The sequence below is a fragment of the Streptopelia decaocto genome (genome assembly GCF_964273445.1).
Source record: "Streptopelia decaocto genome assembly, chromosome: 1".
Lineage (NCBI taxonomy): Eukaryota > Metazoa > Chordata > Aves > Columbiformes > Columbidae > Streptopelia > Streptopelia decaocto.
In genome coordinates this window covers 8,068,838-8,096,834 of record NC_138663.1, presented here as the reverse complement: position 1 = coordinate 8,096,834, position 27,997 = coordinate 8,068,838, and the positions used below count along the sequence as shown (strand labels likewise).

General features: G+C 47.5%; 1 protein-coding gene across 5 annotated transcripts in view; it reads left to right on the top strand.

The window, feature by feature from the left end:
* Positions 1-27,997, top strand: part of FRMD4A (FERM domain containing 4A) — a gene marked incomplete at its 3' end in the record, with an annotated part of 393,830 nt that overhangs the window by 340,750 nt on the left and 25,083 nt on the right. For all 5 annotated transcript variants that reach the window (XM_082064558.1, XM_082064557.1, XM_082064561.1 and 2 more), the window contains exons 12-14: positions 9,464-9,540; positions 13,179-13,317; positions 19,680-19,821. In XM_082064558.1, coding sequence (XP_081920684.1) covers positions 9,464-9,540; positions 13,179-13,317; positions 19,680-19,821 — 358 coding nt within the window. The remainder of the gene's footprint in view (positions 1-9,463; positions 9,541-13,178; positions 13,318-19,679; positions 19,822-27,997) is intronic.

The window sequence follows — 27,997 nt, the reverse complement described above, 5'->3', positions numbered from 1 at the left end:
GTGACTAATTGGGCTTTTCTTGGAACAGCATCATTTCCTAAGACCTTTGCAAACATCTTTGCATTGCAGACAGGGATAAAAGATTTCAAATTTACAATGATACAAGAGGAGCAGAAAACATTTCCAGGAAATACTGGTTTAAAAGCTCGTGAGTCTCAGTGGTATTGCTGTAATAAATTATTCACTGTGATTAGCAAACTGTTAAGGACTACCTGCTGACTCCTTCTGCTCAGCGCTTTTATTTCTCTTCCCGTTGCTGATCCTTCATGCTTTTTGGATTATGGACTTGGCTGTAAACTGAACCAGTCTTCAGGTCACGGCGGGTTCAACTCATTTTATAGTGCAGTAATTCAGTCTTGGTTTAGTGTTTGGAAATATGGAACACTGGAAGAGGGAGACATATATAAAGCGAGGTTCCTTATTATGCTGTTTCTTCTCATGGAGAGAGGTTGCTCACTGCATTTCCTTCCATATCAAAATGTAAGACCCAGACCTGTGACTGCTGAAGAGCAGCCAGAGTTTAAGACCTTCCTCTGATTAAATGCCTTGTTCCATCCCTGTTACACAGAAGACACTAGTCTCACCGGCACCTTTTTTGCTGCTTCTTGCCCTCGATTTGGGTTGTCTGCCATCCAGCACCAGGCTCTTCCCCTTTCAACACCCACTACCCCATGTCTTGCATTGTTCCAAAAAGCTGCCAAGAGCACTGGGAGATGAATATATCCGATCAGAGCACACTGGGCTGGAAAGCAGGATTTTGTCCCTGACACTGACAACTTCCATGAGATTTGGCCAGACGTGCCACTTGGGCTGTCATTCAGCGAACATTTCTTTTGGCAGCAGCACCGACTGCAGTGGCCTTCACCACCCTCCTCCCCCATCACAATCCTGCCACCGTTCGTCCCCTGGGCCCCATGCTCATTCACACCAGTGTAATTGTGTGGCCGGGAAGGAAATTGCTCCAGAAAAGGGATCAGAGCTCTACATAACCCAGCCAAAAAAAGTGGGAACTTGTAACATCAACTAGTTCGTGTCCCATCTGGCTACATGGAATGTGCCCTGGTGAACCAGGATGAATTAACAGTTAGGTATGGGTCATCATCACCACTTTTTCTTTCTCAAACAAGCAGGTAAAATTTTGCTTCAGTGTCTCTCCCGAAAAGAGCTGATCTCAGACCACTAAGTAGATTGTCTAAGTAAAGCAACTTACTAAAAATCATAGAACAGTCATATTCAGTTTGCATTATCTAGGCAAATAAGTAGCTTGATCAACTATAATGCTTGTAAAACTAATACACAGGGTAAGGCACTGCTGTTTTATAAGGAAACCAGCACTATTTTGGTAGTTTAGTATATGTGTACTGTGGTGATACCATCAGGCACACAGTCCCCTGGGTTTTCTCTAAGAATTTACATTCACAAAGGCTACACCATGACATCCTGTCCCCTGACCCAGCCAAGTCAAACCCATGGCTACCATAAAATATAGGAGTAGTCCCATCAAAGTAAAACTCCCTTACTCTAAGTGCCTTGTCATATTCAGGTCTTAAAGGATAATTCTCTATAAAAGCAGCAGCCAAGTCTTAAATGATTCTGCAGCACACAGCAGGAACTTCAACAAGACGCAAAGACAAATCACTCCGACAGCACAAAGTGAAAGAAATTGGACCTTGGCGCCCTGGAGTTCGGGTGGAGATCTAGAGACTCAAACCTCGTCCAGTACTTGTGCTTGGCTCTGAAGTGGGACCAGGCTCCCCGCCTGCCCCTTCCTTCTCAAACGCTGGCTCTTAGCTCACCAGGACTCACTACTCCAAAGACCTGGGTATTTTTATCCGCAGATGAAGCCAAGCAGGGACCCAGTTATTCGGTAGCTATGAATATGAGGCATCTTCAAGTCAGTGACCTGGGCAGGAGGCTCAGAGGTCAGGCATTGCAGCCCATTACATGGAATTGCTGCTGCCGTGGCACCCCATATGCAGACACTGCAGCACAGGCATATTTTTAGTCACACAACTTAATACAGATGTGCATTGTCATAGCAGTGTGGGATGGGGATGGTGGTTCCTGTATTTTGGTTCCAAGACAGATGTACTTTAGTCATGTCACTAGAGAAGACAAAATGATCCTTAGGAAAGAGAGTAGCAGCAATGGTTTGTGAGCAGTATAAATCATTCTAGGGTGCACAGCTGATTCACAGGCTGGGCATCCTTTATCTAATACATAGTATATTATGTCAGAAAGGAGAGATCTTTAATGCAGGAAGATCTAGACACTTTGATTTGCCTGCAGAGGATAAAAGGGAGAAAATTTAACTTACAAGAACAAGGAAAAAAGTTCTCTGTAGACGTATTGATTTTGACACACCCAGCATGATAGCAATGCAATATTTAACAGCCTCCAGCAGATACATATGTGCAGCCAAGGTGGATTTGCTTGTATATAAAATCAAAGTCTGATCTCCCAGTCTCTATACAGTTATAGACACAAACAGCAAGCTATGTTATGTAGACAAATAATGCTTTGTCCAAATAGCGGCTCTTCCCTTTGTGATCTGATGCTTTGCTGTCTGAGTCAATAAACCACTTTGAAATTTAATAAGGAATTGTCTCTCCATAATGGAAATGAATGCAGAGTGGTGATTATATAGATCTAGACTCAATTTCTGTTTGGTCAAGCCAGAAATGTTTGTTGGGTGGTGTGGTCCCATGAGAAGAGCGCACAGCAAAACGGATCTGAAATTGGACCAGAAATTGTTTGTCTGTTTGGCACAAAAAGAGTCCTGAAGCCTGAGGGGAAGAAGTAATTAGACAGTGAGCTGGGATTGCTGACAGACCACTGAAAGTCCCACTTTGCCAAGCCACGCTCTCATTCCGTGGGGGAAGGGTGGACGACAAGCCTCTGGGAAGATCATTGGTGGGGCTGTTTCCCACATGAAATCACACAGGAAACCTTTCACTTTTTTGTTTTGGGAAGTGAAAGAAAAAAAAAAAAACATACCCCAAACTAATAGAAATACAGGGATGAATGGAAGTGTGGCAGGATGGAGGGCTAAGTTATGGTGCAGCAGCATCTCCATCTCATGACCTGGGGGCACCCTCCGCAATGGGTCACACTAATTCACAGGTGACAGCCCACGGAAATCTCTTGGTAAATCTGGCCCTGAAACAAGAGTCCATTTGTTTGAGCTGAGATGGTGCTGTTCTGCCTGGACCAAATCCTTCCTCATTCACTCAAACTAGTTTGACAGAGGTATGATTGATGGGAGCAGGGTTGGCTTGAGGCAGAACACAAATCTGTGCCCGGAAACCATGGCCCCACTGAAATCACTGGGACAAAACTGCCATTGACTTAGCTGGAACTGTGATTTTCATAGAGTTTAAGGCCAAAAAGGGACCGCTCATAACCTCCACCCTGACCTCCTGCATAACTCAACCCCTAGAATTTTGCTTGCTGGTTTGTTCAGTGGAGGCAATTACATTTCCAAGGAGGATTTTTTTTGTTATGTTTGTTTTGTCTTTAAACTGCAAAACAAAAGACTTGGGAGTTTGTAGCTGCACTCAGGCAAGCTGTGTGAAAATACTGTCATTGTTTAGTTCCATTGTTTAGTACCAGTTTTAGGATCAGGATGTCATCCAGGGCTGGCTCTTGCCCATAGTGTAGGCAAGGGAAGGGGTTGCATTTGGGCTGTTAGAAATGTGCCATGTTATTTCTCTGCCTTTCCTAGAAGCCTTTCAGAGTATCCAGTCTGGGTGGCAATGTGTGCATTTGGGAGGGTGATTGTTCCTTCTGCATAGTATGATTTAACAAGGCATTAATCATCTAAGAAGCTGCAAGACTTGAAGGACTGAGAGATGCCATATAGGTCAGGAAGTCCAAGAGCAATTACAGTTGGTCATTTATTAGATGCTTAGAATCAAAGAAAAATATAGAGCAAAAAGCCTATAGCCCAAACTCCTGCTCAAAGTCAGGCCAGCTTCAGAGTTTGATCAGCTTACTCATGGCCCTAATATTTGATGACCTTCACTGATTGTGTTTGTTTGGGGTTTTTTTCATATATCTAGTTGGAATTTCCCTTGCCACAACACGTGTCCATTGTCTCTTATCCTTTAGCTGTGCACCTCTGAGAAAAGTCTGTCTCCATCTCCTTTGTAAATCCCTTTTAGGTCACCAAAGAGAGCAGTCAAACAGCAAGTAGATCCTCTGTAGACTTCTGCAAATGTTTTAATTCTGAACAGCCACCAGTTGTGAAATCTGAAACCCCTGAGAGCATGTGCATCGCTGAATAACCTTGTTCTGCTTGTGCCCCGTCTTAATAGACCCAATGCAAAATGGTTCACACGGTGTCCCCAGGCAGAAGACAGTATCAGGGACCCAGTACCTCAACCCCAGGATGGAGAAGCTAAGAATAGCTCCAAAAGGTACTATTTGGGTATGTTTCTCTAGGAACCATAATCCAGAGAGCACTAGGTACCAACCACCAGTGCTGCCCCTCAGCAATTCTCTGTCCTGTCCCTGAACTAAGGACAACACAGGAGCCAACAACAGCCTCATTACTGCCTGGGGTTCCCAAAGGCAGGGCATGGTCCCTCCACTGGATACTCAGCCAAGGCTTTCCAAGCACAAAGGGACAGAGCACGACTCAGGTCCCCACACCTCAGCGATGTCCAGGTCACCCAGGACATGAGTGACTAAGCCAGAAACACTCCCCTACATTTCATTCACAAAAAAACCCTCCATTCTTTATCAGGAGCCTCTGGCATTTTTCAAATGCTCTTATGCTGACCCTACCTCCTGCTGTGTGCAAACTCCACGGCACTGGCCCCACAGTCAATAAAAATGGTAAAAACCGTCTTCAGAATCACATGGCTCAAACGGATGCAGATCCCTGGGCCTTCTATCCTCTGGGCTCAGCTTAATTAGGGAGCAGCCAGCAAAACACAAGTGTGCTCACAAAAGAAGCTTGCGTCTGAAGGGCTTTGACTGCGGCTCTTTGTAACTAGTCACAAACATCTGGTGCCTGGCAAGCTCACCTGCCTCTTGGAAGGGGTTTCCAATGAAAAAATTCCTGTAGTTTGCACCTGAATTCTCCGCAGTGCACCATGCGCGACTCGGATCTCTCCCCTGGCTCCTCTTCTAGGCTGCCAGATTTGCAGAAAAGCCATTTTTGGCACTGGCTTCCCCACCACGGCCTCCACAAGTACCCCAGCATGTTTGAAAGAGTACACATGGTCCGACAGGGAACAATTATTCCCTTGAATGTTTGCACGTTGATAAGCAGTCTTGCAAATTCAAGTGAGAGCGTTGTTTCCAGTTTTATTGGCAGGATGCAACAGAGCCCACAGTGGGGACAGTCCCCCCAGAGGAATAAGGGTAATTCTTTTCTTCTTTTTAAGTACTCCTTCCATTTCACATGCATGCATGAATGTGCAGCTGTGCTCAAAAGCCAGTCTCAGAGAGACTTCCTTAAGTATCTATTGAAGATTAAATGATCTCATGTGCAGCCTGTAATGATGGCCACTACCAAAAATTGTTCCCATCTGAAGTCGCCTAGTGCTGTATGATCCCAAATAGGCTGCTGACCTCAGAAGAGATCCCAGCAGGCAAACCACCACATCACAGAAGCTCACCCCACCGCAAGCACTGCTAATTATCCCCTTGTCTGTGGGCTCCGAGTGAGGCAGCTACTAAAGGGCAGGGGAACTGTGCTCTCAGCTTGTACTTCTGAGTTACTTTAGTCTCCTAAACCTCATGTCCAGCATGTTTGGGAAGATGCTGTCCCAGTCCCTGCTATGAGGTACCTTTTGTCTGACAAAAGCCAGTATGCCGCTAATACAACACCAGAAAAAGCCAGTATGAATTGTCCCACCCAGAAGGACAGATGTTGGATTCAGCCTTGAAAATCAAAAGGGCCTATAAGAAAGATGGGGACAGACTTTTTAACAAGGCCTGTTGCGATAGGATAAGGGGTAATGGTTTTAAACTAAAAGAGAGGAGATTCAGGCTAGACATGAGAAAGAAATTTTTTACAATGAGGGTGGTAAAACCCTGGCCCAGGTTGCCCAGAGAGGTGTTAGATGACCCATCCCTGGAGACACTCAGGGCCAGGCTGGACGGGGCTCTGAGCAACCTGATCTGGGTGAAGATGTCCCTGTTCATGGCAGGGGTTGGACTGGATGAGCTTTGAAGGTCCCTTCCAACCCAAACTATTCTGTGATTCTATGATCAAGCAAAGACAATCATAAGCCAAATAACCCAAAACCAGACCCAGCCTCAGTGTAGGAAGAGGCAAACCAGCTATGAACACACATGCTTTGACTCAAACTAGCCCCCAAACCAGCACTCATCTGTTGTCACTGCATTTCCGCAAGACCCTGTTGAAATTATGACCAACTCCCTGCTGTGGCTCGTATTCCCCAGTGAAGGCTGCAAGCACCAGTGTGGTAAAAGCATCTTGATGGGTAAAAATTACGCTTCCATTCAAGAAGACCCACTAATGGCACCTCGTGCATCTGTCACTGAATTAACAACATCAATTTGAAACCGTACATAAGCTGGGCAACTGGTGAAATGAACAGCTTGCTTACATTAGGAGGTCTGGCTGAAGGGAGACCTTAGGCTTTGTTTCTCCTGAGGGGTTGTGATCAGCTAACAGGGAAGCAGATACTTTCTTGTGGGTATTCAGATTTTCGTAGATTGAATTCCTTATGGATAGAGACCTCTCAGATCAACGTGGGCAAAAAGAGTGGGAGGCTGCAGAATAATATTTGGGGAGCAAAGGGAGAGCGGTTACAGCAATGGTGAAATGCACGTGTACGTTCTGGAGAGCAGAACTATGGAAAAAAAGACACAAATTCAGGTTGTGGGGTCGCTTTCACCCCCTCCCTCCCAAGAGTTTGGATTTGCCTCCTTCTGCACCCTGCCAAGAAAAACAAAGAAACTAAATATAAAAGTGCAGTGATGTGGGAAGCTGCTTCAGTACTCAAAATGTAGGTGTCTAATGCCATTTTAGGATTTGCTGGGGATTCAAGACATCTGCATGGGGCTGGCAGATGCGGCACCAGCCCTATGGTAGCGGCCCGGGCCAGGCAGGGTGCTCCCGGGGCATGGAAAACGGCACCAAACGCCTACACTGGGCCATCTGAACAGCTTCCCCAGAGCCCTGCGTGTTTGGACAGTTGGAGTTTATCATTGAAGGGAAACGGTGCTGCAGTTAACGAACTAAGCACTGTGAGGTTTGGTAGCAGAGAGGATAAAATAGGAAAGGACTGGAGCGCAGGGGACAGTCCAGCAGTCTGAGGGAGGAGAATGGGAAGGAGAGCGGCTGCCAACAGCTCGGAAAAGGGTTTAAAATTCCTTCTGCGCCGCACCAAAGTTTAGTCATAAATGACAATGGGGGACCCAGGGACAGAGGGATGTTTTCTGAAGGGTGTGATCTGCTGGTTTTTTTAAGACTCTTATGTGTTCCACATGTCTGAGCGCCTCCCAAACACGTCCTCTGCACATGTTGTGCGGCACGGACGCGTTATCCTCCCCACTTTGCGGACGGGCATCTGGAAGCAGGGAGGGATGTTTTCAGCAGCCTACATGGCAGTCTCAGGCTTGACCCTTGTTGTTGTCAGTGGGAGTTTCGGCCCCAAACTTCCTTTTCATGCCTTTGAAGCTGGGCTGTAGTGCTGGGCACTTGCAGGGAAGACAGACTTTGTGTTCAGAGCTCAGCTCCCAGCTTAACCCTTTCACCCCATGTCTGTCCTCCCTTGGTGGGTATAATACTGGGTATTTCTGTGCTCTGTTTGGTGATTATGACTTTCAGGCAGCAATTAGTTTTTCCAATGAAGGAATAAAATATAAGGACAGTATAACCCATCCTTGCAAGCTTCCCATCCATCCTGACCCCCTTCCTCCGCTACCCTTCTGCGATGCAGACCTCCTAACCCCATCCTAGCTTCCAACACCCCTTATAGAAAAAGAAAACAAAACAAAATACACACACAAAACAAAACACACACACAAAACAAAACACACACACAAAACAAAACAAACCTGCTGGCTGGAAACTTTTACAAACACAAATATTTTCAGTTTTGCTGCACCTGGAACATTAGCAAGGAGAAAATTTTGAGTCCTCCCTGTGGCTTGTTTTATTTTCTAGATTTCAGCTCCACCAGCAGCTTAATCAGTGCAAATCAAATTACACCTCCTGTTTACTTATCTTCAGAGCGCTGACACTGGCAAGCGGCTTATCTCAGAAAGGCAGGAGCCAGCGCCTTCCTTGGGGGTAGGACAGGAACTCCACAGAAGCTGCTTGTAGTAGGAGAGGGAGTTATAAATCAGGGAAAGCTCTGCTGGCTCTGCTCCCCAGCGAGGTTACTTGCTGGGGGCAGCACAGGGAAGCTGAAGCGCAAGATGCCCAGGGGGTGGAAGCTGCCTCCTCCTTGTGGATTAGCAGCCTGGAAGCCAGGGTTTGAATTTTGGCTTACTCATTTGTAAAGAGGAGGCGGCGGAGGACCTGTCTGCGGCAGTGACGATGAGGTGGTTTGCAGAGCTGACACGGTGTTTTGCAGTCACCGCGTCCTTCGTGCTGCTTCTGTGAGCAGTCGTCCCTCCTCCCTGGGAGATGAGGTGTGGGTACAGGGGCTGCGTGAGGGCATCGTAAGCTCCATGGGCAGGCAGAGACCCCTTGGCCAGTACTGACACAGCCAGCAACCTGGGAGAGCTGAATTTCACTTCTGTGACCATGGGCAAGTCAGTCACCTGCTTCATGCCTCAGTTTCCCCCCTTGGTGATAGCATTGGGCTTTGTCTACACAGTGCTTTGAGATGCTCCAGTGGGGCAGCCTGTAAAATGGAGGCAGGAATATGACTTATTGCTGTGTTTCGTGCCACCTGGAGCACGCTCTAGCCCTGGGCACCACTAACATGAGCGCGCCAGCGCCTGGGACGGATGAACTGACACTGCTTGGCTTATGATGGTGTGAAGATGTACATCGATTGCAGGCGTAAAAGCAGAGCTGGGTATCATACTTCAGTGGAGTGGTGCAAGTTGCCCCCGTGGGGGTCTCACCTCCCCAACCAGACCCCTCCGAGGTCAGTGCTGCACACATACGGCCTCCGAGGGAAGGGCTGCTGTGCCAGCTACCCACCCCCCAAGGAAAAAAGGCGTCTGAATCCCGGTTTTCCCGTGGCTTGCATGTGTTTAAACCGTACTTCTCCCTGCAAAGTGAAACCGGCTCCCTTCCCCGCCTCCCCCTCCGGCGGCACCGAGCCCGCCGCGGGCAGCGGGGGTCGGGCGGGAGGGCGCTGCCCGCCCCCGGGGCTGCCCCGCGGCTGCTGGGCGGGACGCGGGGCCGGGCCGGGGCGGAGCGGAGCGGGGCAGCCCCGCCGCAGCGCCGGGAGGAAGCGGAGCGGCGGGCAGGGCTGGGCGGGGGTTTGCGCGGAGGTGCCTCACCCCCTTCTTCTCCCCGCAGATCTTCCAATGGAGGCAGCTGGAGAACCTTTATTTCCGCGAGAAGAAGTTCTCAGTGGAGGTGCATGACCCGCGCAGGTGAGAGCCGAGACGAGCCGGGCTTTGCAGTGCCGAGCTGGGCTGAGCCATGCCGAGCCGGGCTTTGCAGTGCCAAGCTGCGCTGAGCCATGCCGAACTGGGCTGAGCCATCCTGTGCCATGCTAAGCCGGGCTTTGAACTGCCAACCCAGGCTGATCCATGCCCAGCTCAGCTGAGCCATGCCGAGCCAGGCTTTGCTGTGCCGAGCCGCGCTCCAACCCCTGTGCGGGGTTTGCTGCGCTTCGTATCTGGGAATCCCGTGAGCAAAGGGCAGCGGGTACTGAGCCGGGGGCTGCCGCTTCCTTCAGCAGCACATTTTGGGCTTGGGTAGGTGTTTCTGAGGATGCGCTTCCCCTCAACTCCTAGCGGTATTTTTTTTTCCTTCTCTCTGTTTTGGCACCTTCTGACCCCCGGGGATGTGCAGCTCCGGTGATCCAGCTGCGGTGCCGGCACCCCGTGCGTGGAAAGGGGTTTGCCTTGCCCCCGTGTTGTACTTGGAGCCCGCAGATGGGCGCCAGATTTTGTACTTACATGCTTCCTTGTAAATAAATATTCAGTAGCGCAACTGAAAGGAATGGCACCGCACCAGAGATTTACCGGCAGTCTGGATGAAAGCCCATCAGTCTTTTTGGCATAGGAGTCTTTTTTTTTCTTCTTACTTTACAGATCTAACGTGGGCGAGAGTGAGTTCAAGTGCCTGTGTTGCATCTAATCAGTGCGTTCTGAACCCCATGTTCGTTTGCGTTAGTGGGTGGTTATTGCAGACAGTGAACAGTGTGTGTATTGCTCTGTAAGTTGTTCTCGCTAAAAGCAATGTCCCACTAGCAAAGTATGAATACGGCTGATAGAAACCAACTCTCTTCCCAGACTGATTTGATGTGCTTCTCGTAGTACTGTGTTTTGCTGATTGCTCAGCTGTGATCCTGTTTCACCCGTTTCCCGTGCCTATCTGCGTACGAATATATGTATTTTTATTTGGGGAATTTTGCATGCAGTTTCTGTACTTATTTGCTCTGATATGCACATAGTCACACCAACACAACAGTGCCTATCTCCATGAGTGCATTTTGTTAAGCAAAAACTGAGCAGAGCAGCTCGTACCATTCCGCAGCTTCAGGTCAGCAGAGCCTTGAAGCATCTGTTTAATATTAAGCATGTAAATAGTCGCATGAAACCTAGCAGAGCAAATTCCCGAAGCTGAGAATACGCTGGGAGATCTTCCAGCAGCAGGAGCTGGGGGTGGTGTGCTCCTTCCCTTGCCGAGCCTCTGGGTGAGGTGTCAGAAACGCGTATTGCAGGCAACCAGCAGCCCCTGAACACCCAGGCTGGCCGTTGTGTATAAGCAGGAACAGAGAATGAATAGCTCTGGGAAGTTAAAATCATGATGATGTTTGCAACTCAGTACTATGCATGAAATGTGACCAAACGGAGGAACCTCTTCTGTCTCATTTATATTTTGATGATAGGAATTACTGACACAGGAGAGCTTCCGTTTTTTATTCAGTTGTGTTGTTCCTCTGAATCAACACCAGGAGGACAAAACCCTGCCCCAGGTTGTCAGCCTCATACTTTCTCACTGCAAGGGAATTCAGTTAGTTGGTTTTCCTGACCAGAGAGTACCACCGCTGTAAAGCAGCAAGGCACATTGCAGTGGCATGGTGGGAACCCACCTCTGGTCGTAGTCTCCCAGCCACATGGGGTGGACTCCTGTGAGGAGTTTTTGGGCATGTGGAGGCAGAGGAATAGCCAACACACTGCTCCCTCTGCATTCCTCTCCATGTAGCCAAACCAGAGCCTGAGTCAGCGAAGCCACTCTCGCAAGAGATCAAGCACAGCTCCGTGGTTGTGGCCAGGGCTGGGCAGCACAGTGTATGTTTTTAAGCCCTGCCTCTGCCCATGGTTTCCTGTCCCAAACAAGCCGTTTAACCTCTCTTCATCATGGTTACTTATCCCAAAAAGGAGAGAAACGGTATGTTTTAAGGGGTATCAACAGGGTTAATTCCATAGCGCATGTGGCACATGTGGAGGGAAGTCATGGAAAAAGCACCCATGGGCCATCTCTCACAGGTCCGTGAAAGACAGTTGTGAAAAGTCCACAGCTCTAACCAGCTAAGTCTGCAGACTTTCAATTGGGGTCTGCGGTTTTGATGGGAAACATCAACAGATCCCAAAAAAAGAAAAAAATTGGAAATCACTGCTTTTTCAATGAGAAGATGAATAGCTTGCAGAGTATGTTTCTGAGAGTTCAAAACAAGTAACTGCATTTGAACTGAATAGGATGACACCAGAATTAAGGCCTTAGCCCATGTTTGGGTGCCTTAATGGCTTACCGCCTTGTATACCAATGTGCTGCCATGGTTTGTGTACCTTAAACCAACATAAAGCATCCAGAGTTGGATCTCCTCTCCAGCCTCAGCTTCAGGAGCACCTCCCAGCACAGCCTGGGTTCCCTGCCCAGTGACAGAGATTGGGCAGCCCAGTGCCCATCCTCACTAGGACCATCAGCTGCCATCCTGCTGCATCCATGGAGAGTTTTCTCACAAGAACGATACAACAGGACAAGGTCTTCTGCTCCAGTCACATGGAAAGGGCTCAGCACAGAATAACGCTGAAACATAAGATCCTGGTTGTCTCAGACCACGTTTCTGTGCTAGTCTCTGTACCCATGTTCACATTCATTTCATAATTCTACTCCACCGCAAGATTCTTCTTAACACACCAGAGAGGAGGACCTCCTTTATTTGGGGCTTCATAGATCAGTGGCTTGTTTTCCACCAGCCAGTGCTGCATCCCAGCATGGGGAGGGCTCCACAGACCAGGACACTGTGAGACTGGGTGTGCTGGTGTCAGGGGCTCTGCTGGTGGGGTTAGAGTTGAGGGGTGGGGAGGAATAATCAAGCAGTTTTGTACAGCTGTGAAAGCATGGGGAAACCTAAACTGTGGTTTTTGCTATTAATACTCAAGGACAATTGGGACTCCCACAGAGGAAACATTTGGCTCTTATTTTTCCTGTTTTTATGTTCACTCAGCTAATCGCTGAGTAACATTCTTCTCTCCAGGGCACTAGGCAGACCTCTCTGAGCCTCACAACTCCCCTTTTCCATCCCACATGGCAAGTCCTGCTACATCTGTTTACAAGTGGGGAAATCAAGGTACCTGAAGAATTTCTGCCACGTTGTCTAAATGATCCTGTGGATCTTTAGTTGTCACCTGGATCCTAATGTTTGACAGTCACTGTCCAAAGCCAGTGGTGTGTGCAGACTTGGCCTCAGTTGTCTCAGCATGTGATGAGACTCAGAGGATTCACACATGCTCTGGCATTGGTGACTCCCCTGGGACATGTAGCAGGTCAGCATCAGCTCAGCCGAACTCAGGAATACAGTCTGAACTGGACTGACTGGATGATCTTTACTGTTAGTCCTCTGGAACTTGCTAACTTGAGGAGTTATTTAAAGTAAATGCTGTCCTGACTTGAGTAGCTGCTTATTGCTGTTCTCTGAGCATTTTTTCCTAGTAGCACAAGGGTGTGTGCAATAAAGACAGCAGTTTTTACTATGAGATCTGTGATAGGTTCTGCCACAGAAAACAATCTGAGGAAACCTTGGTGTAACCCCAGTTCATTCTTTTCTCCTCTCCAGGGCATCTGTGACCAGGAGGACTTTTGGGCATAGTGGCATCGCTGTGCACACGTGGTACGCCTGTCCAGCTCTAATAAAGTCTATCTGGGCTATGGCCATTAGTCAACATCAGTTCTACCTGGACAGAAAGCAAAGCAAGGTAAGCATGTTGGAGGTGGGAAGTGCCCGTTGTGGCGAGTGAGTCAGTTCTCACTCCCCACAGTCCCAGCAAGGTCGAGTCCAGATGGTGGCTCTTTTCCTGTCCTCCCTTTCTACTTGAGGTCAATAAAAAGGCAAATTGACTCTAAATATCTGCTGGCTTTGGTGAGACTGAGGGAATTTGTATTGAATTCATGTCTATGGGAGTGAGGATTGAACTGTGGTCAAATTGGAAGAGCCGAAGTTTACAGGCAGATAAGGTCGTGTCCCTGTCTGGATGGTTTCCACATGTCTTCTGGTTCTTGAACTCTGTCGTAAAGTTAGGGCAGCTTCCAATAAGTGAGTTCAAAGTAGCTTCACACTGTACACCTGTTTCTGAATCCTTCTTGCTGTCCCTTGCTTTTTACTATCATATTTTCCTAGAAATGAGGGATAGGGATATTATTTCTGTCTCCACACGGAATCTCACAACAGAAGAAGGAGGACAAGATGCTGACAGCCTAGCCCTACAAGAAACTCTCTAGATCTGGTGCTGCACAAAAGGCTGCTCAATATACAAAAGAAACCACCTTGAAACCAAAGGACTGTGTGCTCTCACTCTAATTCCTTTCATCAACAGTCATTTTAGGCATACCCAGAGCAGCAGGAGATCACTTTGATCACTTTGAGATCACTTTGAGACTTCTCATGCAGATGCCCCTCTCCCTGTGAGCACGCTGGTGTAAAATTTTACAAAGACAGAGTCTGTATTGACTGGATACCTTTTTATACAGCCTGCATTGCCCCCTATCTCTGGTGAGATGGCAGGAATGGGCAGGGTGATATTCCTCCAAATAGCTGAAACAACATCCTGCTGCTGCTGAAAGCACTGTCCGCATTTTCAGGCAGAGGCTGCAGAAGCCCTGGCTTATCAGGTCCCTTCATGAACCATTTCAGCCCACTAAACTGGTGGAAAAAAAATGTTTTTCCTGTTTTTCTTTGCTACGTTATATTTCTGCCAGTTCAGTGAATTGAATTGGCTTGCTGAATTATGTGGAGGGCCACCAGTGTGCTATTAGTCCAGCTCACTCTAAACCCACCTGACATTGCTGTCCCCACCATGATCTCTGTGACTTTATTTTAGAGTGGGTAGGACTTTTGGACAGAACACATGGTTAAACCCCCTTTGGCCATGCCCCATCTAATGCAAAAAAAACATGATTAATCATAGTTGCTGTGAGCTGTGTTGAATTCAGGGGTATAACTAATTTCTCACCCATGCCTAAGTGCCAGCTGTGAGTATGGACAAAATTGCACGCTCACCTGATACCAGGTAATGCATTCCTGTCCCCCTGCTCTGCTCAGCAACAGCAGGGCAATGCATAGCCCTCTCTGTTTTGCTCCCAACAAAACCAACTCACCAAACAAACAGAAGTTTTTTGGTTTTTTTTGCTTTTAGCCAGATGGATTTGCTGATCTAGCTGCAAGGTATTTAGGTCACAAGCAACCAACAAACAAAAGGAGATTCCCCCCCTCCTCCCATTTCTTTGGTAAGAAACTGGGTCTCTTAAATGCCCAGGACTTCCCTTCAGTGCCTTCTTTTGTTGTTGGCAGATTGTGTTTCAATCTGATCTCCCCTCTCTCACACTCCTAGGGACAGCACCACCCACCAGCCCTCGTCCGTCAACCTGTCACGTCTGTGACCATGTCAGTGTGCTTTGTCACAATAATCCCGGTGGTCACGCTGAGGCTTTGAAGTTAAGGCATACAAATATTTTTGTCCCTTTCTCTTAAGTGAGCTGGTGTCTTAGTCTGTTGTCCTTGTCTTTGACGTGACACTGTCAAGATTGATAGGTTCATCAGTTTTAATTGGTCTGTTCAATTCACCGTGCTGGTCACTTCAGGACACTGTACTCATGTGCGCTTTGCTTTTGAAAACGAGTAAAACATACTCCAGAGTAGGGCGATGTCAATTGTCTTTGTTTCAGCTCTTAAGGATGCAGACAAACATTTATTTGAGTTTCGGGATGCATGGGTTCGCATCCCCTTAAATCTCAGTCCCCAATTCAGTTGAATCCCCATCTTCAAAGCAAAACTTAGATATTCCCTCCTTTCATGTTCAAATTTGGCATTTCATATTTTGACAAAAGAAAGAAAAATAAAAACAAGCTTAGAAGAAACAGACTGCTAGAGATTACTGCAAGTGATGACACTAGAGTGGTGTTGATAAAATGGCAGGAGATTTGACATAGTGATAAAGCAAGCTTGAACTCCTTCCTCCTCACATAACTGGGCACCAGTTGCATCTAAACCTTCTGCACAGCTCCACTGAAAAAAGCCCCTTCACTTGATTTTAAAAAGAAATAAAATCAGCTTTGTCTGGATTTTGACCCTTTTGTAAAGAAGTGCGGTCCCAGCCTTCTTTGCAGCCTCAGTCCGTGTTGAACTCCTGCCAGCTCGCCGAGTTCCCAGCGTCTCGCTCCCCGCTGATCTGTCTCTCTCTCCCTGCAATCGAAGCGTAACGTGGAGACTGAAAAGATTCCCAGCTTTCCGAGTGAACATGTCAGTGTGCAGAACTCCTGTCAGCTTCCCTTTTTTTCAGGAGGCAGATGCAGCAGGACTTGAAGGCACGTCTTTGCTCTGTTGACTGCACCGAGTCAATCAAGCACTTGTCCTAGAAGCCTCGAGAAATCCCTTTTAGTGGGAATTTCCAACAGCACGTTCCTCCAAGCGTGAGGCTTTTTGGCTGAATGAACTGGAAGAAAATAGGCCAGGGATTTCTAAAAAATCACCTGCAGCAAAGCCCTATCACTACAAGCAAGAGGGATAAATTCATCCCTCGTGTCCATCTACTTTTGCGTTTCACTGATGGATTTTTCTTCACCCTCTGACCCTGTCAAAACAGCACCGGGGATCATTTTGGCCCCGTGCTTCAAAATGACTCATGAATGAGCCAGTCTTCCTCCATGTAAATGAAACTTGGCAGCTCTGTGCTAAGTGCTTTAAAATTTTTGAGCCTGGAGGGATGGAGGGCCCGAGGGAGCGCTAATGGGGTGTAATCTAGCTCTCCACTATTGTGCTGTCAGTACCAAGTCTAGGCCAGGCCTTGTGCTGGCTGCTGCTCAGTGGCCTGTATGAAATGAGTTGTTGGTCTGATTCCTGCTGCTGATGAGCGGCTGTCCAAAGCACAAGACCAGCCGACACTGATTGGCATTGCTGGAGGCAGCAGGGCTTGAGCAGCATGGCAAATTAACCCCATTCCTTTCAGGAGGTGCTTCATCGCAACTGTTTAGAGCAAGGTACCATTAGCACAACTGCGGTGGGATCTAAAACCTTCACCCGATGGCTTTAGCAGGTTTGGATTGCACCCTCTGTGGAGGAAGATCACTCTGCTTTGCTGATCCCCTATCTGCTCTCTTCTGGTTTGTTTTTCCTCTCTCCTGGCTCCAGGGATGCCAGGCTTCGGTCTTACGGTATTTTTTCATCTGTAGGGCATGCTTCCAGCTGCTGCTGGCTGGGCGTGCTGGCCAGGACCGCAGCCTCCAGCTGCATTGCCTTCACTCAGCCTTTTGGTTGGTGCCTAGTCAAACAGGTAGGGCCAGAGCGGGCTCTAATTTGCAGTCTCAACATGAGCGGAAATAAACTACAGGGCTTCTCGCTGTAACTGTCCCACAAATACAGGAAAACCGCTGCCTCGTAGAACAGGAGTGCAGGATCTGTCTGTGCAGACTTGGGGTTTGCACCTCTTCTAGACATCTGCTGCGAGGACTCAGTATATTGGGTTAGGCAGATACTGCGTTTGGCTGTTCCTGGGGTATATATACCTTGTATATACATAACCTTACGTATATGTAGGGTCATACAACATGTTTGCACCTGCAGGGGATAAATCACTAGATAGCACATTGCAGCAAGACAGCAGTTTGTGTTCAGGCTCCTTGTCAAAACTCAAGTAGCAGGAAATATCATTAGATAAAAGCAGGGACCTTCCTCTTCACCCAGAACTAACCTTCCAAGGCTATTTGGAGAACATCTTTCACAAGCCTTGTTTCTGACCAGGAACCTCCGAAATCCAAGAAGCTAAAAGAGTGCTATCCATCTACCAGGGCTGAGTTTGCGGAGGAGCTGCTAGAAATGAGGGGTGTCTGACTGGTTGTAGCATTAGTTTAAGAGGATCAGTACTGATTGCCTGATTTTCTCTGACATTTTGGCAGGTAGTTCAGCCTCTGCGCTCAAATAAGTGAGTGCACACACCCTGTTCTTGGGGTTATTGTGGAAATAATCTTGTGAGGCATTTGGGTACCTCTGAATGGTAATGACAGAGGCTATAAAGACCCAAGGATATTAAATTATCATAATACTTCTGAGAGTGTATTCAGTATGAGGCTCTCCCAGTGCTGTCTTCATTCTAAGTCTTAAATTAATCTTTAAAGTATAGTGTGCAACAGGGAGACATTTTACTTCCGTTTTTATTTCATTGATGTGCAAACAGGCAGGGGTTCACTAAGATTTAACCTTAAGTGTCTTTCCCAGAGCTCCACAGCAAATCAGTAACAGAGCTAAGAGTGAAGCTCAGTGTGGTGAGCATTCAGCCATCAGTTCAGCCTTAGTTCTTGTTAAAATGATTTCTGCTTCCCGAGGATGTGAAATAACACTGAAAATGCCACCATGGCAAGCGTTCCTTCTGGTTTCATCTCATGTTAGTTCCGGTGGGAACAGATCACACCCTAGATGTCAATCAGCTTCTGATTTGTGAGCACTGTAATGATGTATTCACCCCCTGAACTGTACAACAAGGGCTGGGAGTCTCTTGTGGCCTTGAGGAGGTGCAGAGGTGAATGCTCAGGTGAACTGGGGCTTCACTATCTTCTTGAACATAAGTCTTTATGTGGCTGGAGAGCCTCAGCACAGTGTCCCAACAACTGCCTGGGTTCTGGGAAATAGAAATTGCACGTCAGTGGCCCTGTGAGTCTGGGCTAATTGAAGCTCAGCAGCACAGAACTTGTGACAATTTGGGTGATGAGCTGAGCTCCAAACTCCCTCTGTCCGTGATTGAGGAGCCTAGATGAGGGTCAGTGAGCAAGAAGCTGTTTCCAGGTCGGAGATCAAATAGCAGCCATTGTTGTGTGCCATGTTACAGACAGTGAGCTTCTTGGTTGTCAGACTTCTCCTTGTTAGCATGGCTTGTTACCTGAGGCAAATTCAACAACCAATACATAAAGTAGATTTTAGAGTATAAGCATTAGTTCAGAAGAGGCAGGAGGAAATTTTCCGCATGGACAGATTATTCCACAATGGCTTAATGAAAAGTTTCCTTATATTTTTTTTTTTCTGAAGTACTTGGAGATAACCCAGTCAGAAATGAGAGAGAGGACTCAGGAGGCTTTGGGTTGTTCTGATCTGGCAGTTGCTATTTCGAGGTGATCTTAAGGCTGTACTGGTCACAAAAAGGAGAAAGGATGACATCTTAGGAAGATAAGAGGAAGACTAGATGGTCATTGGATGTCTGTTCCAATGGAAATACTCTATTCTATTCTATTCTATTCTATTCTATTCTATTCTATTCTATTCTATTCTATTCTATTCTATTCTATTCTATTCTATTCTATTCTATTCTATTCTATTCTATTCTATTCTATTCTGTTCTATTCTGTTCTGTTCTGTTCTGTTCTGTTCTGTTCTGTTCTGTTCTGTTCCGTTCCGTTCCGTTCCGTTCCGTTCTATACGTTCACTTTCCCTGGCAGTGCCTTGGTTGTTGACATTTGGTGATGTACAATGAGTGACTCCTTCCTCTAGTGTGGCCAGTTACTGAGCTGGGGCTGGCTGTTGTTTCATACTAGAATAATATTAATGCTTTGAAGAGGTCCCTCACAGTAGGGGTATTGTATGCAGCTTGTTAGTCTGGACCATAACCTGAACATGTTTCCCTACCAGTATGTTCTTCCACCTTCTCATGGCAGCCCATTTAAACCATGTCCTCACAGTGCCTTGGTCCAGAGCTCACTGCAGATTTGGAAAGGCTCCTCCTGGCTTCCTTTAGATGCTAGATATGGTCTTTAGCCTTTGGGCTAAAGTGTTTTATGTTGGCATTTCCGAAGGTTTCTTATTGTATGTGGTAACACAGTGACTCCATACATTGTTTAAGAGGGGAAAATGTGCATGGCAAAGCAGAGAAAATAGTAAATACCAGGAAGCAATGCCAGAATTGTACCCACTTAGGAATGTAAAAAGCGCAGCAGTGAATACTGTGCTAGATTGCTTATTCTTGTAAAACAATCCCAGTTTGCTGTGGAGGCTTGTTTCCTGCCACAACAAAAGGACTTTTTCCTTCTGTGAGCTTTAAAGAAGCACTAGATCATTAATGACTCCTGTGTCCATGTCCAGTCCAAGATCCATGCTGCAAGAAGCCTGAGTGAGATTGCGATTGACCTGACCGAAACTGGAACGCTCAAGACCTCAAAGCTGGCCAACATGGGGAGTAAAGGCAAAATTATCAGCGGCAGCAGCGGGAGTCTTCTGTCATCAGGTAGGTCCTTTTTCCCGTAACTGGAGAGAATTTGGTGGGAAGGACTGTGGCCATGGCATAATGGGGAGCAGCCAGAAACTGCACTGCAGAAATGAAAGTCACTTCCCTTTAGCATTTCTGTCCATCCAGGTGTCAGTCTGTCTCTCAGCACGTTGCCCCACAAACAACACAGGCAGGAGCTTCCCCCTCTCTTGTTCCCGCTGCTCGTTTCCTCTTTGGCCCCAGGATGTCATCTCCAGCCTCTCACTTTCCAGCTGAGACCTGGTCTCTCTTCACAGTTTCTACCATGATCAGCCCTGGGCACCCAGCTCATCTGTAGGCAGATGTGCTTGTGAAGGAGCACCCAGGCAGCAGTGATCATAGAATAATTTTGATTCAAAGACACCCTTAAGATCATCGAGTCCAACCATTAACCTAACTCTAGCATTAGACCATGCCCCTGAGCACCTCATCTATATGTCTTTTAAACACCTCAAGGGATGGTGACTCCACCAATTCCCTGGGCAGCCTGTTCCAGTGCCTGACAACCCTCTCCATGAGGAAGTGTTTCCTAATATCCAATCTAGACCTCCCAGGCACAACTTCAGGCCATTTCCTCTCATCCTATCACTTGTTACGTGGGAGAAGAGACCAACGCCCTCCATGCTGCAACCTCCTTTCAGGCAGTTACAGAGAGTGAGACAGTCTCCCCTCACCAGCCTCCAGAACCCTCACCAACCTCACCAGTGATGAAGCAGTCAACCACTGCAGCTCACTGGGGAAATGAAGGCTGGGAATTAGTGATGTTCCTCAGCAGTGTTGAGGCAGGGTGGCTTCTTCACAGAATGCACATCTGCCTTCACTCTCTGTTACTGGAATTTCCCTGGTGTCCTAAGCTCAAAAGAACTATTCCCTAGCACTCTCCACCATACTAGTGTGGGGACCTATAGGTTTCTTTCTGTGGCTTAGAGCACCTTCCTGTTATGAGGAAGACAAAATCTGTGAAAAAAAAATGAGATAAATTGGAATGCAGGACAGCTAGAGCACCAGAAGAGAAGGACCAGGGAAGAAGAGTCAGGAACTTGTCTGTATTTCTTTGAAGCTCTTCTGTCAGTGTGAACGTGGCAAGCTGTGCGTAAAACTGTGCTAAATGTCACTGCAGGAGCAAAGCAAGGATTGATAGTTTGCAAAGAGCTTGAAGGTGCTCGGGTGGAAAGCTCGTCAGGAGGTCAAAGTTGCTGGCATCACTAGAATTACCAGTTCCAGTCAATTAAATGCCCTCTGTTAAATGTCACGTCAAGTTATCAAAATCCATTGTTTTGAGATGTGTAACACCAGAGAATAACCTTCTCATGTTTCACAAGGGAGGAGTCCATCTAAGAACACACATGCTTTAAAACTGAACCTACACTGGTGGAGTAGATCAGCTTTGCATTACTGCGTCCTTCAAGTCTCTTAAAAGCCACCCTCACCTGCTTGGAAAATGTCCAGCAAGGGGTTAAAATGTGAAATACTCACAGAGCTCCAGAGCAGCCTCCTGTGCAATTCCTTGCCTTGCCTGCAAACAGAGATGCCTTTCTGCTCCTTAGCTCTTCCTGACAAAGTAAACAATCCAGGTCTGTGCCTTCCATCGCTTAGGGAGTTGCAGTAGCCGAGCAGCTCCCAGACTGGTGTCAGGTTGTTGGAGCTCTTTGTTTGTTTGGCATTTTTTCCAGCTCTCCTGTTGGAAAGTAAATAAAATTAAGTACCCCTAGGAAGTTCTTAAGGTCTTTCCAAGATCTCAGCCTCCTGGGCACCATTCCCAAATTTGTGAGAGCTACTTGGTAGTAATCCTGTTTTCACATTAATATGCTGACTTATTGCCTTCCTGGAAAAAAACATGGGTGTCTGCTTCTGCTCTCACACTGGGAGAGCAGCAACCAGGTGAAAGCCAGCAGAAAATCAGGCCCAGAAAAGCTTCTGTAGGGCCAGCATCTTTCAGGGTGATGTGGATGAGAATCCCAAACTGTGAGCTGCCCATGCTTTTATTTCTGTGGATTTTTACTCCCTGCTGAAATCCCTTCTGCCTGAGTGTGGTGTTTGCAGACTCAGCCAAATTGCACTAGTGACTAGAGCCATGCAAACTTCATTGACCAGGTGAGTCATTTCTTAAGGTGGAGCAGGTGGATCAGTCTACCTGGACACCTACGTAGGACTGGCTGAACCTCTGCTTTGGTTGGGGTGCTGCTGGTGGGCCAGGCGAGCATGGCTCCCTCCAGGTGCCTGTGTTCAGCGCTGTCTTTAGGTCCTACCAGCCATGAGAACAGGGCTCTTCCCAAAACATTAAGGAGACCTGTGAGGTTTGCTGCTGCTGTGTGCCTTCAAGCAGCTACAGGCAGCAGCAAGGAATTATAGAGAGAAGAAATCTGGCAGAGGACAGAGAGCAGAGCATTGGAGACCCTGCATTGCTTCCACGCAGTCACCCAGAGCCCTCTGCTCCAAGAGCCCCTTCCCTCCAGCCCAGCTAGCAGAAGTGACCCAGCCCTGTCCCGCTGGATGGGAGGGGACATTTGCTGCCTGTCCCACTGGGCAAAGCCACCAGCTCCATCGCAGCGTTTGTGTTTCCTCCCATTGTGCCAAAGATTATCGGCACACAGTCACAACAATGATGGGTTATCGCGGCACAGCCTGTGTGCTGGAGAGAATAAGTGCAAATGATTAAGTGGCCACAGTAGATTTCCAGGCTATAAATACCCTGAGTGACTCGATATCATAAGGACAAAACTGGATCTCTGTTTGTCTCCACTTCCCTACTGTTCTCTGTCCTTTTTTCTTGGAAATTGCTTGTAGCTGTTTCCTCTCTTCATCTCACTCCTCCTCACTGTCAGCGCCACGAGGAGCACACCAAAGCTGGCATGTCTCCCCTGGGTTTGCAGCAAGACTGCAAGGAAATATTTGTTGTTGTTTCCAGCTGTCATACTGTCTGGCCAAGATCCTGCTCTGCAGCATGAGGCAGTTACTGCCCCACATCACGTACAGTCTCAAGACACAGCAGAGGGGGAGACGGAGTCTCGTACTGGGGCAGGGACTTCCACATGGTCACAGAAATTCAGGGCCAAAGCCTAAGCTCCTCCTTGTTTCCCAGGCCCTCGATCTCAGTCTGGGTCCGCTGCACAGTTGTACGTTTGATACCTGATGCTCCGAAGTCCATTTTTGCCAAGCTCATTCTTTAACGTTCGTCTTCATTTGCGCTCTGAAGGGGACCCTCAAAACAGTGGGCTGCTGGGATTAAGCTGAGGGATCTTCTGCTCTGGATCTCTGGGCCATCCCGAGACAACTGGAGCAAGATTTGTCTGTGAATAAAAGCTCTGCTTTCACACTGCCATGAACCCTAATCTAAGCCAGCAGAGATAATTATCAGAACAAAATCAAGTTAGATCTAAGGTGGATTTTTCCCTTGGAGCGATCTATGCCCTATAAGTTCTGCAGGTCTCCTGGCTAGCGAGGAGCCCCATTATTGCTGGGTCACTGTTGGACCGAACCCCAAATCGCCTTCTTCATCTCAGTGGGAGAAACCACAGAGGAGCACCTCTGCTTTAGCTCTGCAGACATGTTTGAGGAGCCCCATTCCTTCATCAGCGCTGGATATTTCCTGTGCAGAGGCCTGTTTATGTTTGAAAATGCCACGGCAGAGCCCGGCCAGCCGGTTCCCTGGCCCCCACCACTCCATCCGGCAGGACTGTCTCCCAGCTGGACCGCCCCGGCGGGTGTCAGAGCAGATAAACAGCACCCGCACGGCCTCCGGCACGGCCTGCGAGTGCGGGGACTCACGAAAACGAGTTGCCCACCAGACATCTGAGCGCATCCTGTGCAGAGCAGCTCCAGCTGGGCTCCCGCACGCTGCGGAGGATATCCTATTTGTCTGGCAGAGACGAGAGATAGCGGCTGTCTGGGGTTTTGGCTGTTGTACACTGATATCCTGGCGTGGTGAGTCAGCCTGAGCTCTGGCACGGAGCAAGCGTGGGGGGACATCCCCTCCCTGCCACGGGGACCTCAACCAAATGCCAGTGAGCTGGAATCAGCAGCCGGATGTAGCGTGAAAAGTTTGCCATATTTAGATGTGTTTTTCCTGGAGCAGGAGACTCATAAAATGAGAAAGAATTGCCTGGATGCTCTTGCCTCCCTGCTGCTCAGCTGCCTTGTTCCATCTCCTTTCTCCTCACAGATGCTAGCACCAAGCCTTGGCTCTATCTGCTGTTCAGCATCCCGTCCATCTTTCCCATTTATCCCTTTTCCAAGCTGGGTCCACTCCACTAAAATAGGTGGAGCAAATGAAACAAACAGTGAGTCACTGATAGGACTTTCATCTTCACAACAGTGCCACATGTTGCTGGTCTCATCTCTTTGACAAACTTGAAAACAAAGCTTGTGTTGGAGCTGACAACTGGTTGCCAGGAGCCTCTGCAGATCTGCGCAGGCACAGAGCATCGCTGTGGTCACATCCTTTCTGGGTGCGAGTCACTTGCTCCGTGTCCCCATCAACATCACCAACACAGTTTGACATCACCAGTGTTGGAAGGATCAGAAACAAGCCCCTTAGCACTGGTGAAGAAGCTCGGCCATGAATTCTGCAGGAGGAGTGAGTTGGGCAGGGAGGACCACATTCTGCCCCCATTTCACACTTCACATTCTCCTGAATGTCAGTGGATGGAGAAATCACTCCGAGAGACCAAGTGTAAAGAAGCCGAGTAGCGTATCCACACCTTAATAGGATATTAAGTGTGTGTTTAGGTCATCAAGAGCTGTGTCCCATCCTGAATACTAGAGAGGAAAGGACATGTACAATTGCCTTGGCTTTGAAGTTAAACCAATAGCATCATCTCTAAAAACAGGCAGCAACTCAGCAGGTTCCCAGTGCCCACTAAAGAGATGGCCCTGTGCTTGCTACCTGGTGTGTTTTCACAACCCTTTTTCTTTTAGGGACATGACATGGTTCTGTAGAAGCATGTGTTAAAATGCAGAGTTTGGTAAATCTTTGTGCAGCAAATGGGAAGGTGGCTGAATAATAATTTTCACAGAAAGGTTCAAAAGCTATACAGGGAAATTGTATATTTCAGCAACATTTCTCCTGTTTACCACATTAGGAATTAGCCCTAACTGTTGGAGATAAAATACCCAAGAAAGCCTCCCAGTGAACTATTTCTGTTGCAGCAGGAGTCTCTCATGTTAGGACTGATCTTTCAGGATGGATTTTTCTCTGTTGATGATCCCCTTTGGAAGGCACTAGGCAGCCATGACTCAGTGAGCATCATATTTAATAAGGCAGATTTAAGGTAGTATCTGCTTGATTGGTTTGGTTTGTGCTGGTCTCTGGTTATTTCTTTCGTTGTTTTTATGGTCTTTTGATTTGTTCAGACATTTTTGGGTCAATTGCCACTGGGTTTAGAAGACGATCTGTGGCCACAGCCTTGCTCGAGGCTGGATTAATACATATTTATATATAAAGAGCCTCTAATGGAAGCTGTGGGCACCCCAGCAATACAAAGCACTGTTCTCTGCTCCTTTACAGGCATCTCACACAGGTGTGATTTCTCTTGACTGATCAAGTTTCCATTTGCTTTTTACCTGTGAGAACAAGCAGAGTATCCAACCCATAAAAATCTAATAATACACCCTAAAATAGTTCAGCTTTTAAATAAAAATAAAATTTTTTTAAAAGGCAGGTAGAACAGAATAGTTTCTGAAGGATAAACTTCAGGAAGGTCTGAAGAAATAAATAAGTCCTACAGTATGCTCAAAGGATCATCCAAGTCAGGTATGGTCAAGCTAAAAAATCTCAGCATTGCAAGAACTGAGTGGCCTGTCCCCTGGCCTTTGAACCCTTGCTGTGCTGGAAGGGTTTGTGATACACACTCGGAAAAGGTTAATTTGAACTGGTTCGTTAGTGCCAAGGAGTGACTGACTTTAGTTTCAGCAATAATCCCATTGCTTAAATCAGAATATGACAATGTACTTCAAGATCTCCCCCGATTCAGTTGCTTTCTGGGAGGGGTGACAAAGATGGCAAAACGTGCGCTGAGTGGACGCTGCCACCGACCGCGTCGCGGTTGAACCCAGCGTGGTTCTCACACAGGGTGAGCACAGCTGGAGCAAACGCCGTGAATCGTCTGTGCTTGATTTGGGTCCGTCCCAGCTCCACCAGAAGCTGCTCATTTCCCTCTTGTCGGCACACCCCAAATCAGCTCAGGCGCCTGGCCAGGGCTGAGGCTCTTCACGCGCTTTTAAATGTTCCAGTATCTATGCAGCTGCTGTGGCAACCCGTGGTGCAAAAAACGAATCGCTTTTAAAAATAAACCTGAGGCTGATGTGGAGGTGGGGAGCAGGGAGAGGAAGGAAAGGGGAAGAGCAGTCGAAAGAAAAACGTAGGTCATTAAAGTTGTCCTAAAAGAGGGGAAAAAAAGGTAGAAACATCTGCTGGGATCATTAGCAACTTTTTAGCAGGACTCAGCAGTTTGTGGGCAATTCAGTGAAGAAATTCAGCAGTTCAGCTTTTGTTAGTAACTGCTCACCAGGGTTACTATTAGGAATTACTAAATGCTGGAGAGAGCTTTCCCTGCCAGTGCAAACACCAGCCTCCTCTGTCAAGTTCTTGCAGCACAGATGTGTTTGCAGAATTGAGTTTTGTTGCCCTGTGAAAGCAAACCCAAATGAAATTAAGATGACTACAGCAGCTAAATGAGGATGACTACAGCAGCTAAACAAACACCTTACCATGAGGTTGTCCTTCTTTGCCTGATGATACTTAACCTGGCTGACCTTTAGAGAGCCCTTTTTCCACCTCCTCCACTCCAGCAAGCTGAACAAAACAGGTAACAGAGGGGGGTGGCGTTTCACAGAATAAGTGACAGCTGTCTTTCTGTAGGAAAACTGAAGAAAATAGTGGTGGAAAAGATCTGTGAGATTCTCTCCTCCCCCCCGGGCCAGTGCAGAACTGTTTTATGGCATGGGTTGCCTCAGTCCTCTTTCAGCTTTAACAGTCGGCTGGAATAGTAGCAATGAAAGATGAAGCTGAAAGCACAAATTTTACTCTGTTTTGCTGCCAAAACAAAGAATGGTTCCCAGGTTCCTGCCAGAGCTCTGTGAAACGGCAGCAACATTTTCAGCCTCCTTAGACTGAGTGTTTTCACTGCACACTTGGAGGCCAAGCTGCAAATGCAGGTAGAGGCCCCTCTCACCCCATCCTACAGGTGCACAGAAACTCCAAGTTTGTCCCGTTGTATCTGACTCCTGCAGATAACAAAGTTCTGCTTACTCTGTGCTGTTGCTCTAGAGGGGCAGGGGAGCCCCCCAGAATAACCCTTGGACAGCAAGTGCTGAGACCACCGAGGAACCACTGAAGACCAGGAGGAACCCCTCTGAAAGCATTGCCGAGTCAAAGGCTTTTCTGCCTTTAGGCATAAACCTACAGGACCCCACAAGAAGTCCCTACAAAGCACTGGGCACAATCCAGCTGTCTAAGTGTAGCTGCCTGGTGCCATTTCAGGTGGGTTAGATTATCCCTCTGCTAGTCGAAAAGAGTGTGGGTCTCACTGGGTCCTGTGTCATACCTGCCACCCCATGGAAGACATCTCAAATACCTTAGATCATCTAGACAATTCTGTTGAGGCAAGAGATACCAGAACTAAGCTTTCCATAAACCTAAGGTGGATGCTTTGAACTACAGCTGGAGCTGAACAACATACCTGAGTGAAAAACATGTAGAGGTAGCGTTTACTCTTTCTTCAGCTTGCTATTCATCTCACAGTGTGGCCGTAACCTTCACGTCCTTACTCTGTGATGAAAGGATGCACTCAGCTTCTGCAAAGAAGATGATCGTCACGAAGCAGTGATTACACTGTGAAGTCATCCCAGAGTCCAGAGTTATATTAATGGGGGCAAATGCTAATATCATCCTGAAAAATCAGCTGCCAAAGTTGGGGACCCAAAAATGGATGCAGCCAACATTGCCTCTTCTTTGAGATGCAAGATCTTGGATAGTAATTGATGCACCATCCCAAACCAAGACAAATTCAGGAACCGCATCAATAAGTTCCCCTAAAGATTTGAAGTTACAAAGGCTGTCATGATATCTGTCACAACAACCCCCTGCAGCGCTCCAGGCTGGGCGCAGAGTGGCTGGAGAGCAGTCAGACAGAAAGGGACCTGGGGGTACTAATGG